Raw genomic sequence first — 14,139 nt, 5'->3', positions numbered from 1 at the left:
TGTTAGGCATTGTATGTGTTTTCATTGTGACAGTGTTGAGTGTTTGACAAAGCGCTACTCCCAGTGCACAATACCCTCGGAATCACCGTGTGGGGGAGTCAACCGTCTACAGCCTATCCTTTAATTGCTGTGTTCGATCTGTCACGTTCTATGAATGAGAACATTCATGCTGACCACAAATGAGCATCAGTGATATGACTACATTGACAATGACAAATGTTTTAAGGTCTTGTTGTTAAAGTTCCATGAAAGTAATGTATATTCAAAGGAATTTCTTACATTACATTTATTTTTATTTAGATATTCTAAGTATATAAATGCATATATATTATCATATGTAATACATTTATAGATGTATACTTAATTTATATTTTCAAGTGCAACAACTAAATATTTTTATGTATTATATATATATATATATATATATATGCACATTTGTATGGGCAGATTTATTTTGTTTTCATTTTCAATAATTTTCTGATGTAAAATGTTCTGATATTTTCCACGAATTACTTTTTGTGGTGGGTAAGTACAAATATAAATTTGTGTTTTTCATCCATTTTGCTGTCAAAGAATTGAGTACTTACCCACTCAGGTTTGACAGCTTAGGACAGCAATGAATAACTACAGTGGGCCTCATTACTGTTATTATTATAATTGTTATTATTCCACCAATAAAAAACAAACAAACAAACAAAACACAAATAGCAGAAGCCTGACTGTGAAATAATGTAAAAACCTCTTTGATGGAAACAAGTGAAGATTTTTAAGCATCTTTTAAGTGTGTACAAGTGATTTCCGGTATGATGGCCCCTGCCTAAACTCACAGCAGCATCAAACTTAAACTTTGCACAAACATCAGCGAGTTCGGTGTTAGTGGGCAGCAACACAACCCGCTGGTCTTGGTCCAGTTGTAGAGCTTTAATGAACAAACAGTTATGCCAGTGTTACAGTGACACACCAAGAGGCTGATGAAATAAATGGTATTACAAAATTGTCACTAGTCTAGTTCTTCATACAGGTAGAATAAATTATATTACACACATGCCAAACAGAATGCAGAAGAAAGTCAGCAGACCAAGGACTACAGGAAGAGCAGGGTGAATCAGTACATCTATACAGTTCATCCTTAATGGTCTCCTTGGTTTTCCATCAGTGAAAAAAATATACATACACAAGATAAAATATTAACACAGCCCAAATCCAGAAAGGTTCCATGGTTCTCAGCAGTGGATATGGACACTAGTGTCATATAGGAATGTCATCATCTTCAAATGAGCACATGGTCAAACACCGAGCATCTTTTTGGAATTGCATCAAATAAAAAAGCAAACAAAAAAAAACCCCAAACAAACCAAGAGTAAAAGAAAGCAGAAGCATGTCAAACCTTTCATTTGACGTTTCCTGTGTGAGGATGAACAGGGGAATGATCCTCACACTGGTCTCCACTCATCCTCTGGTAGGGGAGAGAGGTCTGCGTCTCCGCAGCAGTGCTGTGCAGTTGGGTTTACCAGAGCAATGAGGAGCTTTCCTTTGGTCAGTGCAGGTGATTACAGAAAGTTTGACTTCACTAGAAACCCATCCTTCGAGCAGATGCTGCAATTTGTAGGTTGTACAAAATTGGATGACATGAAACAAACAAAGACATGTCAGAGTGAAAAAATGTTCTCTCAGTGGTAAAATGATTGGATTTTGATGATTTTTTTTACTTTCATAGATGAATTCTGTTTCCATAACTTCTCAAATATTAGAGCAGTGATCAAATAAAAAACACTGAGTTTGAGCTTTCTATTGTATATTTTTAGTGTCGCTAATTTACTGCAAATGAAAAACAAAACTTAGATTAGAGCAGATATGAAAAATGGCATGATGTACCCTCAGTGGGAGAAAAATTTATGCATTAAGCATTGACTTTTTTTGACTGAAACAGCAAACACAAACTTGTCTTCTTGGCTCTTTACTAGGCAGATAATGCATACTGGGAAGCAGATTAGAGGCTTAATTTACTGCTATGAATGCAGTTCTTTGAAAATGTCAGATAATCTTAGATATGAGGCTGTTTCAGATGAGATTTAAAAAATACAACTAGATAAAAACTTACAGGCTCTTTATCACTCATGCACAGTGGTGTAGTGTTATTTGTTTCAGAGGACACTTACAGCTGGGGTACAGGTTGCAACAGTAGTCACGTATGTTTCTGACCACTGTTGCTACAGTGAAGTTTATGTCAGTTGTCAGTTGTGTCATATACACAATATTAAACTGATTTTATGAGGAGCTTGATCAGTGTAGGCAAAGTTAACACAAAGCTGGGAGATCATTCTACAAAATTGGGGCTAAGCTAGCTGCACGCTTTTAAGGTGGAATGTTTTCTTCCACATTATTCAACACATGACATTTGTATGACAATAAACCTGAACTTGACAGCTTTTGCATTATCATGGAAGAAACCTCAAAAGCTTGAAAATGAAAATAAATGATGAAGATAAAGATTTTGCAAACTGACAATAATTTCTGGTGTTCTGTGGGAGCACTACACCCAAGGTGATAAACTCTCCTGATTTTCCTCACAGCTACACAGTGGGACAGAGGGGCATTCTGTGATCAGCCACAAACACACTTCAAATTAGGCAGGCAGATAATGCCAAGCACTTACTGATGACATGGTGCAGGTACATGAACTCTATTTGAAATGATATCATGGAGAATTTAACATGAAAGAGTTGTGGGCAATTCACAAAATTGAAATCACCAATCAATGACACCAATTGTCAGAGTTTAGGGTTTGACTTTTTGATCTTTGTCAACACTAAAATGGATACTTCATGTTGGTCTTCAAAGATGTCGAAAAATGTAAAAAATAACTACAATTAAAAGAAATAAAATGGAGAAAGATTGCAATGACCGGTACCAGGTTGGCTGCAAGAACTGGAGAGTGACTACCAGCTGCTTAATCTCAAAACACTGCTGGAATTTGAAGGAAGTTTTGAGGTTGATAGAGGACTATGGTATCAGAACAGGGATGTTTTGCTCTTTGTCTTTCTCTCTCTTTCTCACTCACACACACACACACACACACACAGGTAGATACTGATTATTGAGAGCAATTTTTTTTAACCTGCAAATACATTGTGAAGATATTCTGTATCCATATCTGTAGTATTCGGTAATAATTACCACTAATAAACCCGTTGCTTTTTCTTCCCATGACGTGGCTGGAATGATGTGTGGAGTGTGAGGTTGAATTCATTAGCTGTTGTCTGACACCAAAGCCAGAAGAAATCTCTGAAGGAATGAAAGTCAATAACAGATCCATGAAAGTTTGAACTCATTGTGACCAAAGTGCTCATTGTTCTCTCTGAATGTAGACCAACCAAGGAGGAGGAGAAGGAAAGGTGTACCTGCTGCTGTTTCAGCGTGGAAACAGACATTTTAGAAAACGACCTGAAATCCTGTGAGAGTCCTCACCAATAAAAAACATATTAAGACCTACCACACTTCATAGTAAACGCCTTCTTAGGTTGTGTGAAATATATTGTGGAGGTTACACTTCACTTGAACTGTCTATGCTTAAAATCTCTGGTACTTGTCCTCCACTCAGTACAGTGGAGATGCTCACTGTGGATTAATTTGGTCCCCTGGGAAATATTTAAAGCTCATTCATTCAATCCTTGAATTCTGGAGAAACACTAACACAAAGTATAAAACACAAAATATCAGTCTCATATCACACACACACACACACACACCTACTGGGAGATTTGTGTGGATAGTAGGAGGAGGTGCAGGTTGTGCTGGTGACCAGGTGTTATGTTGTTTCAATGTGTTAGCTCAATGCTAGTAGGCCTGGCCCGTCTCAACCTGCAGCAGTCCCAGTACAGCTGAGTGGTCGGCCAGCTTCACTCTGCGCTGACTGGACAAGCTGACGTTCTTGGCTAGGTAATCCACAGCAGCTGGAGAGGAAGAGACAAGGAACAAAGGTCATCAGTATCTGCCATTCCCTTTTTTGCAAATCAAAATATGCAAGGGTCAAAATAATGAAACGTTCACTAGTTCAACTTTTAGGGTGTTATGATATGCAGTGAGTACAACACGATTGCGCTGCTGCTGTGGAAACACGACAGAGAATTCACCATGCCAGGGTAGTTCAGAAGGGTCAGAAGTTCTGGGCCAGGGCATATGCTGGTTATTTATTACAGGTCAAATTACAGTATTCAAGGTGAAAAAATGTCCATAATCATTGTCTATAGGATTTAGATGGACAGCAGTCTGTGATTTCTTTTTACTTTAACAGCTTCTTGTTTGACTCACAGGCTCTGTAAACTTGATTTTAAAATAATAACTATTCTCTATAAAGACCTGTTGGAGTAATAATGTACTGAGCAGAGAATGAGGCACCCCCTCCCTCTAAGTATGTGTAATCTGAGCATCTCTGTTTTCAGTTTTGGCAGCTTTGAGTGAGTGCCTCCTATTAAACTGCTGTTTTGTTTATAAAAATAAAGGCGCTGTCCAAAGGTGAGCTGACAGTGCAGAATGCTGTGCCAAGGTGAACATGAGGTCCATAATTTCCATGTTTTCGTCTTAAAAGGCTTTGGACATGGACTAACGTTGAGATGTGGTTTTATATTTTGTGTGCCACAGTGAAGCGCTGATACATGAGGTCCTGGTGAGGCATCTAAAATCATTGTTGGTTTCACTCTGAACATGGGATTTAAATATGGGCACTTATCCTTCTAACATGTTGTATTGTTGCAGAGGTGTTTGTTGTTCAGTTACAAATAATGAATAGGACACTTTGTCTGACAGTCAGACAAAAGCAGCCTTAATAGGTAGACAGGCTGACAGACAGGTAGTCACCAGAATAACTGGGCTTGTGTGAAAGCTGGCATTAAAGCTCAGCATATTTCTCCCTCACTGTCAATGATACTGCCCCTCCCTGGTTTGCTGATGATAACTTCTTTTTAATAGGAAAGCAGAGGGGAGAGCTGACAGCAGATGTGAGGTGACATAGTGTGTTTGGGTCTGCATGTATGTGTGTTTTTCGGGTTATTGGGGATGATAACCATGGCCTGTCAGTTAGGATGTTAGCATGCACAGAAAAGCTGTCACTCTGCGCTGAGGACTGAGAGAAAGAGGGGCACCTGTGGGTGGGAAGGTCTGTCTGCAAAGGTGCCAGTCACCCAGACAGCAAGTGGGGGAACAGTGTTATGTGTGTGTTTGTCTCTCACAAGGGTTTAGTAAGGCCCTCTAAAAGAAGCTGTTTTTCCTGTCAGCCAGGTTTATGCCTTAAATCCCTGCTGAGCAGTCACGCTGAGAGTCCTCTGCCGCTAAGATAGAGCTCATCTGATAACACACGCCAAAATGTATGCACACATGCACAAACACAGGTGCACTGACACACATGCACTCGTGTCTCAGCTACTTTGACAGAGTGTACTTTAATCTGTCGGGAGCTTCCTGAATTAGAACAAGAGAGAAGTAAAATGTCTCAACTCAACTGTAAAGTCTATATGGAAGCAAGGGATGGTTTCTAGAAGGGGGAGTTGGTGGGGGTTGGGGGGTCTTCTCTTCTCTCAAGAACTTTCCATTAGGATCAGTTACAAATTTTCTTGTAGAAATGCGTGCATATACCCTGTTTTCCTTTACTGTGATCAGATTGGTTATCAGACAGTTGATGTGGGGTCAGATTAATTCTTATGCAACAGGTCCAGATGTCCTCAGATGTGTTAGCAAATACTGCACCCAAGCTTAAAGCCTGATAAACATGAGTCATGAGTTGGATGGCAGCAATAAAAGAATCTATATGACTCACCTATTTACAATTTTTCAATAGCTAAATCTATGTACAATTGAAACCGTGGCTGCACTTAGTAACAGGTGTGTGTGAGTCTGTAAATGTCACACAATATGCACCAAAGTCTCAGCTCCACTCACATCGACGCTCTGTAATTAAAGATGGAATCATATACTGCTATGATGGCAGATATGAAGCAGTGCCCTTTTAAGCTTCAACACCACTCCTTAGAAACATATGGGGGGATATCACAGTTTTGTTTAGAGTCAATGAGGCTAAACAAACACATACAGAAAATTCAAATTTATACTGATCATACTTGTAGCACTGCACTGTCAATACATCTGGGAGTGTGCTTGTACTGTTTCTACTGTGGGAAGTCGAAGTAAAGAGAGTGGTGTATACTTCTGCTGTTTTACAGTCGTAGCGGCCCTGACTGTACGGTGCTATAAGCTGAAGCAAATTGTGACCCCTCTCTCAGCTGATCAGTGCCCTTTCATATTCTCGCATAATGCCCGTCATAAATAAAAAAACCCAAAACAAACAAACAAACAAAAAAATCCTTGTTATATTTCGGCGGCCGATATATCACTGCACAGCAGTGGGTGCAACCGATTCTCAACATATTCAATTCAAAACTAAAGCAAAGACAACATCATCAGTTTCTTAAAGTTAAAATTAATTTTAAAATTACTTACTACTCCTCTGGCAAAGGACCTGACTCACCAACTTTCAGCCAAGTTCCTAAGAAAAAATGTCTTATTTGCTAGTGATCCAGCATTTACCATGGATATTCCTTTGTCCAGTGAAACGTCCTGGCACACTTTGTTATGGTGTCAATTCCTCTGCGTCTGGCTGTCTGAGAAGGTGATGGTAAGGTCAGCATTAAAAGTTTAAGTATGCAGAGCAGGCAGCTGATACACCCACCAACACGGCAGACGGCAGAAAGTTCCACAAAGACAACCATCACTGCAATCCTCCATCAATCTGGGCTATATGGCAGAGTGGCCAGACGGAAGCCTCTCCTCAGTGCAAGACACAGGAAAGCCTAAAACCACCTAAAGGTCTGCTAAACTGTGAGAAATAAGATTCTCTGGTTTGATGAGACCAAGATTGAACACTTTAGCCTCAATTCTGAGTGGTATGCTTGGAGGAAACTGGGTACTGCTCATCACCTGCCCATGGGGAAACATGGTGATGGCAATGTCATGCTGTGGGGGGGTTTTCAGCTACAGGGATTGGGCGAATGGATTGTAATTGAAGGAAAGATGAATGAAGCAAAGTACAGAAATATCCTGAATTAAAACCTTGTCCAGAGTGCTCAGGACCTCAATCCGGGGTGAAAGTTCACCATCCAACACAACAATAACCCTACATACCTAACCAAAATAACACAGCTTGTATCTTAGGACCAACTCTGTGAAAATCCTTGAGTGGCACAGCCAGAGCATACATTTTCTATAAATTAGCAAAAATGTAATGTAATAATTCTGTCATTACAATTCTGTTTGTAATGTTATGATGGGGTGCTGAGTGTAGATTGATGAGAAGAAAAACTAACCTAAAAATTTTAATGTTAGGTCACAATGCAACCAAGGGTTAAAATTTTAAGGAGGCGGGGTTGAATACTTTATGTATGTACAGTTTAAATGTAACTTTATTAGCGTTTTAGATGATGAAAGCTAATTCAAAAATAAATAAATGTATATACAGTACAGACAAAAGGTTGGACACACTTTCCAGTACAGACCAAACTTTTGGTCTGTACTGTATGTCTTTAGACATACATTTATGAGACCATCCACTTGGCAAAATAAAGAAAAAGAGATTGAAAAGCCAAAAAAATAAAGATGCAGATGTTACAGATGGCCAGGTTCTTAACATTGCATAAATTGAGTGTAAGGTAATGTGACATATATGATATAAACAAAAAATGCCTTTACATTTTGTTCAATTATTTCAATTATTATTATTAGTCAATTATTTCTTGTGTGAGGCATTATAAGGTTAAAAGTGTATATGTTGAGCCCTAAGATGGTGATCATCTTAGGTCATGTCCTTAACCCATCAGCTGGAATAATGCTAAAACACTATGATGAATGATCAAATCGACACAACAATATTATTGTTTGTAGCAACATTTAAAGGAGAAGTTTTAATTTTTACTTTATGTTTTATATTTCAGCAACTGTAGCAATTTTTACAATTTGGTTTTGTATAATGATCGTCTGTCCAACTCAGCCTGTTTAATGCAACAAACCAGAGGCAGACAAACTGACATTGCTGCTCTGAATCATCATGGCAGGAACACAGCTGTAAGACTATAGTGAGTGTGAAAATGTGGGAATCAGTTTCATGGAAAAACTTTTTTACTGTAAACCTGTTTAGCTGTTAATGTGCCACTTATTTTTTTTTTATCTCAATAATGCCTATAGTCTAGAGATCAGTGTTGATGTTTAGACCCAGTGAGCATCTCTCATATAATTTCCTGAGCACATCCATGATTCTTACATGTAGGTGTGCTGATCACAATTATTACAAGACTCATGGTCATGAACAAATAAAAGATGCACTGAATACATGCACACAAGTACCACTGAAAATGAGGACAAAAGAGAGAGTGGCATATGAATACTGCATCCTGCAAACTGCACAATTTACACATATTTTGTCTATGCTGTGACTCTGACCAGGTATGTATTATTATAAATAAACAGCAGAGCAGAATTTGAACACGGTGCTGAATTAGTCCATTTGTCTCTTGGCTTGTGTGACAAAACTTGGCTATATCAATTATTTGCATAATAAAACAAGGTTTTTGTTTTTTTTAGGTAAATTGTTTTTAGTTCAGTTAGTCTGGAAAGCAGGACTCACTCTGGCCATATTGGCTGTACTGGTAGCCAGCAGCTGCCACAGCTGAGTCCATGCTGTAGCTGGTAGTGCTGTATGTGGGCGGGCAGTAGGACTGAGATGACGGGAGGTTGTCCACTGTCTTAATGGGGGGCTCAGTTGAACGGTGGCTGCAGCTGGCTGAGATGGAATTGGATGGAGAGGAATCCAGGGTGCTGTGGAGCGGTGAGATGGAAAAGTCGTGCTGTGGCTGTGAGGAAACACTGGGGTTACTGAGGATGCTCATCACCTGCAAACACAGAGAGGATGCTGTCAGCAGATATTCCTTTGAACAACATGTCTCATCAGCACCAGCACTTGTTAGAGCATGTAACCTGCTCTGAATATTCATCACACTCATGTTTAATGGTTGTTATGGCTGCCAGAGTTCTCCTCTAATGCCACCAAGATATTTACAATGTTCCCCTGGAAGCACACAAACTTCCTTTCCCAGAGAAAGAAACTTTTAATTTGAAGTGCAAATTTTAGACACACATTTGATGAAATTTGTAGTTAGTAGGCCTTAGTGGCACAGCACAAATGGTTAGCAATACAAAACAAAACAACAGATTCAAGCTCAGACCCTCAAAAGATACCTGAGCTGGGCAAAGAGGTAAGGGGCTTCCAGCGAGTGAATAAGGAAGTGGCATGTCACAGCAGAGTAGCCTTTTTGTGCTTGTGTAAAAAAAAAAAAAAAAAAAAAGATTTATATTTAGCATGAACTCACAAGCATCAATTAAATAGTTTTTTATTTCAACTGTAACAGAATAGATAAGCAGGCCTCCCCTTTGACAGAGAGGAGTTGCAGTGAGTTTACTCAAAATGTTTCTCTGCTCAGCCAAATTTGACACCAGCTTCACATTCATTCAGACCAGCATTGACATAATTTATATAATTTACAGTTCTCTGTTAAACAATCAGAACCTCATTTGGGTAACTAACATGAGAGGACAGACCCATCAGTACAGTGCCAAGCCAAAGGAAAATAGCTGTATCTGTACTGTGCTGTGAACTTGAAATCCTGAACTGGGGAACGGAACAATCAAATTTAAATTCCTGTTCACTGCGATTGTGTTGCCAACTTTCATTTAGGTCAAAAGACACAAACAAGCTGTTTTCAGCAGCTTTGAGAAGGTAAATCTGAAATGTTTTCAGGTTTCAAAAGATACCTGATTATCGGTTGAAAATGATTTGCTAATCATTGTATTCTGTTTTAATTTATATTTTTACACACTGTCCCAGCTTTATTGGAATTGGGATTTGTAAAACATGATTTACCTCACAGTGTCAGTCTGTGTACAATGGCTGGGATTAAGGCTGATGTTGAGGCTGTTGGTGTCAGACAAGATCTATCCCTGTCCTGCTCAGTCACAGTAAATGGAAGGAAGACTGAGCACATCAGTGCTGAACATAGAATCATGATGAAATCTGAGGTAATTATGCAATCAGTTTCTGCCATTTTGCTATGAGCAGATATGTCCTTTGTGCAAGGCTGTAAGCCTGAAGACTGAAAAAAAAAAGAAAAACTGAAAAAATGTTCATAGGCATAAATAAGCAATATATAATGTATAATAAGCAATTATACTGCATTTACTAACCATGTTTTGCCAAAGTCTCTCTCTCTCCCTGTCCTCATCCTGCAGGTGGTGACTCATCGCCATCCCATGTTCCTGCAACACCTGCTGGTCCCATATTTCATGAATTCTGCACTACAGCTCAACTCCATGGACTCATTGCAGCAACATGTTCCTGCCTACACCCCTCCTCCTCCAATGCCTGTCTCACTCTCTCTCTCTTTCTCTCTCTCCCCTCTCAACCCAACCGGTCGAGGCAGATGGCCACCCCCCCTGAGCCTGGTTCTGCTCGAGGTTTCTGCCTCTTAAAGGAAGTTTTTCCTTGCCACTGTTGCCAAGTGCTTGCTCATCGGGGGATCTGTTGGGTCTCTTTAAATAAATTTATAAAGAGTTTGGTCTAGACCTGATCTATATGTAAAGTGCCTTGATGTAACTTTGTTATGATTTGGCGCTATACAAATAAATCTGATTTGATTTGATTTGAAATAAAAAATATTTCAATATTTAAAGCTTCAACAAGAAACAGATGTGATCAGAAGTTGATTGGTACACACAAAGTCATCCAGTAGGACTGAAAATAACTGCAACTCAAGATGGCTTTTGACCATAAAACTCTAGATTTCAAAAGAATACTTTTTCTTTTAACTGTTTTTGTTAATGGAATTAAGGTCAATAACATTAGGGTATTTTGACAAGAATTTACAAAACTCAAAGTGAATACATTCATTAAGCATTCATCCATTCTGCTTTTCTGTTTCCATGTTGCAAGGTGCTGGAGCCAATCCCAGCTCACTCTGGGTGAGGGCGGGGTCACCCTGGACAGGTCACCAGTCCATCACAGACCAAACACAGGCAGAGACCAACAACCACTCACACATACACTCAGACCTACAGACAATTTAGAGTCACCATTCAACCCAAACATGGTATCTCAGGATGGTGAGAGGAAACCCATGCATACACGGGCAGAACATGCAAACCCTGCACAGAAAGGCCCCAGGATGGGAACTGAACCCGCAACCTTCTTATTGTGGGGCAACAACCACTATGCCACTGTGCTGCCGAAAAGTGAAAACAAGTAATTTTAATCAATTAAAATTTAAATTAAAATAAGTGGGTGCTTAAATATTCATCTCCTTTTAAATAAATTGTTTCGACAAAGGTCCAGCCAAATCGTGTTGTAGTCTCAAAAGTTTGTGAATTGACAATTACCAGAGTGCAGTGAATGTGCCCTAAGTGATTGCAACATAATGACATATGCATCTGGAAAGATGAGTTACTACTTAATCAGCATTCCAGCATACAATTAGACCATTAAAGCAAAAAAGGAGTTGAAAGCTTCACCAGCTGAGATTGAAAAGATTCTGGACACAGCTGCTTCCCAGGTTCCCCCCCTGTTGAAACTTTGAGGGAGTGTGGTAAAGAAAAAGCTATTGTTGAAGAAACTCGTATTAAATCTCAACTGGAGATTACCAAAAACTGGCTGAATCCAGTGACACTACAAATAACAAAATGGAGGGAAACAATTCATGAAATAAGAATAACACATATAATGAGGAATTTAGGTGATATTTGTGGGCCAAAGTAGGAACAGCTCAATATTAATATAATATAAAAAACAGATTAAAGGACAGAGTAGAGTGTTGACATGGGTGCACATTGATACAAATATGTATGTATACAAGGAGAAACTGTGGTTGTGCATTTTAGTGCCTGAACAAAATACTTTTTTGGCAACAAACAATGTGTTGATTATTATTATATTTGTTTTTTTTTTCCCAAAAATGTAAAAATAGGAATATATACATATATATCTAGAGTTTGCCCTTAGGCATGTGGAAGACTCCAAAAGGAATCTTTTGACCATCAGACTAGATGCAATTTTGCACTGTGGCAATGCCTCTTCGCAGTATATTTTATTTTATATTTTAATTTATTGATTAATTAATTAATCCTATTCCACTTGGACAATGAAGAGTTTTTGTAAAGTCTAAATACAAAAAAGGCTCCCGTTTGTAATTTGGCCATTACCATGTTGTTTTTTGAAGTCAAAAGGAACCACATTTGCTGAAGAGGATTTGACCTTCTCTATCTTGATTTTTTGATCTTTTTGCAGTTTGTGTGTCTGTCAAATACAATGTAGCCATGCCATTAATAAATAAATAAAAATACCATAGAAAGAAGAACAAAGAACAAAAAGAATACATCAGCTTTGCTTCTTTCATCCCCTTTTATAGGATTAGGGTTAATTGTTTGTTATCGGTTGTGTCCTGCGGAGTTGTTTGTTTGTCATGTTGCATGTGTGGTATCATTTTGTTTGGTTTGAAATGAATGAATAAAAAAGAACATGATTGTGTTGAATGAGAAACAAAACTATAGACTCATATTATACTTTCAATCAAATGAAGTAGGGCCATTTACCCATAGACTTCAATTCAATGTGACTTCTTTATACAACCAGTGGACTTGCCCCCTGGTGGCTATAGAATTTAAGGTTTAAGGCACTTTGGAATTGACTGTACTTTTCAGATATTTATTCTTTCTTCCTTCTATCCAACTGTCCATTAATGTACTTGGATACAACATCCTGTGAACTACCAGCTTCTTTAGCAAATGAACTTTTTGATGACATTCTAATTTATTGACTTGGTTTCTTTAGTATATTGCCCGAGCATCCAATGTATGCTGGGAAATTTTTCATACCCCTTTGTTTGAAGTGCTGTTGTGAAAAATCATTGTTTGGTGGCTATGTTGGGCTACCACTTATCCTTACCCCAGTAAATAGAACAGACTCAGGACACAGCTATCCCTAATGTGAACGCAAAACTAAAAACTGTTTTGATTCTTTTGGAAATAGGTTCAGTGTAGCTCGCTGTAGCCAGATGCATATAGCTGAAACAAGAATCAGGATAATGTATTCTCTGTGGCCATGGTTGTAGTGTGTGCGTAACAGTGATGGCACACATAAAACAGCAGATGGAAGTTTAAGGTTGTAATTGTTAGCATTACTGCAGTGAATCAACGCCTACCATCAGTTCACACCACAGGAAGTGGAAGGGCTTAACACTTTTCTACCCACTCAGTTAGTCATACAGCACCCTTGGCTGCGTTCAGAGGAACATACTCTGATAAATAAAAAAGAATATATCCTACAAACATTCCATCAGTGGGTATGCTTTAAATTCCTCTGCTTCCTGACAGATTTCTTGAGTAGGTCTTTATTTATTTATTTATTTGTTACAAAGCTCCTTTGCTTTGATTCTTGCCAAAACGAAGCAGCGCCTGTTTTTCAGATGATTTCTAATTAACATCTACCCCCCCTACCTCCACTCTTCTCCTCATTATGGGAATGATGTAAATATATGTGTACATCCTTTTTGATTTGTTGACATGGGAGCATGCCAGTTGACAACGTGCCCAGTCAAAGGGCTTAACGCTGCAAAGTCTAATAGCGGCTGAGACTAATAAGGCAGTGCACTCATTGACATTCAGGTACACAGAGGCATGTCAACACCCTCTGAACTGGTGGCTGCGGGAGGGCAGGCAGAAGAATAGAAGTGCATTTATTTCTATATATTTTTACACAGGGTTTGGAGGTGTGCATGATAGCATGGGGAGTTGGGGAATGTGGAATAGGTCCCTCTCTGTTCAGGCTTTCTAAAAATAAATTCAACACATTTCCTCACTTAAAAAAAAAAAGAAAGGTGAGGTTATTGTTAATGTTAATAGATGTGTATAAAGTGCAGTGGTGCGGTGGGTGGACGTGGGGGGTAGGGTGGTGAAAGAGGCCCCCCACGTTCCCCCTCCCCACCTCCTTATCTCAGGCCGACAGTTGTCAGGAATCACGAGCAGAGGCCTGAGTTAGCGAGGCAGGCAGGCCTG

General features: G+C 39.0%; 1 protein-coding gene across 6 annotated transcripts in view; it reads right to left on the bottom strand.

Moving 5' to 3' along the window:
• Positions 1 to 925: 925 nt before the first annotated feature.
• Positions 926 to 14,139, bottom strand: part of LOC115045873 (paired box protein Pax-7-like) — a 48,140-nt gene continuing 34,926 nt past the window's right edge. For 4 of the 6 annotated variants that reach the window (XM_029505813.1, XM_029505815.1, XM_029505816.1 and 1 more), the window contains exons 8-9: positions 8,669 to 8,933; positions 926 to 3,953 (exon numbers count right to left, since the gene is read on the bottom strand). In XM_029505813.1, the coding sequence (XP_029361673.1) occupies positions 3,838 to 3,953; positions 8,669 to 8,933 (381 nt within the window). In that variant the 3' untranslated portion in view covers positions 926 to 3,837. The remainder of the gene's footprint in view (positions 3,954 to 8,668; positions 8,934 to 14,139) is intronic. The other 2 variants (XR_003840908.1, XR_003840907.1) reach the window with 2 other exon arrangements.

The sequence above is a fragment of the Echeneis naucrates genome, chromosome 7 (genome assembly GCF_900963305.1).
Source record: "Echeneis naucrates chromosome 7, fEcheNa1.1, whole genome shotgun sequence".
In the NCBI taxonomy this organism is placed as follows: domain Eukaryota; kingdom Metazoa; phylum Chordata; class Actinopteri; order Carangiformes; family Echeneidae; genus Echeneis; species Echeneis naucrates.
Note: the sequence above shows the minus strand (reverse complement) of the source record. Positions and strands in the feature narration are given on the sequence as shown.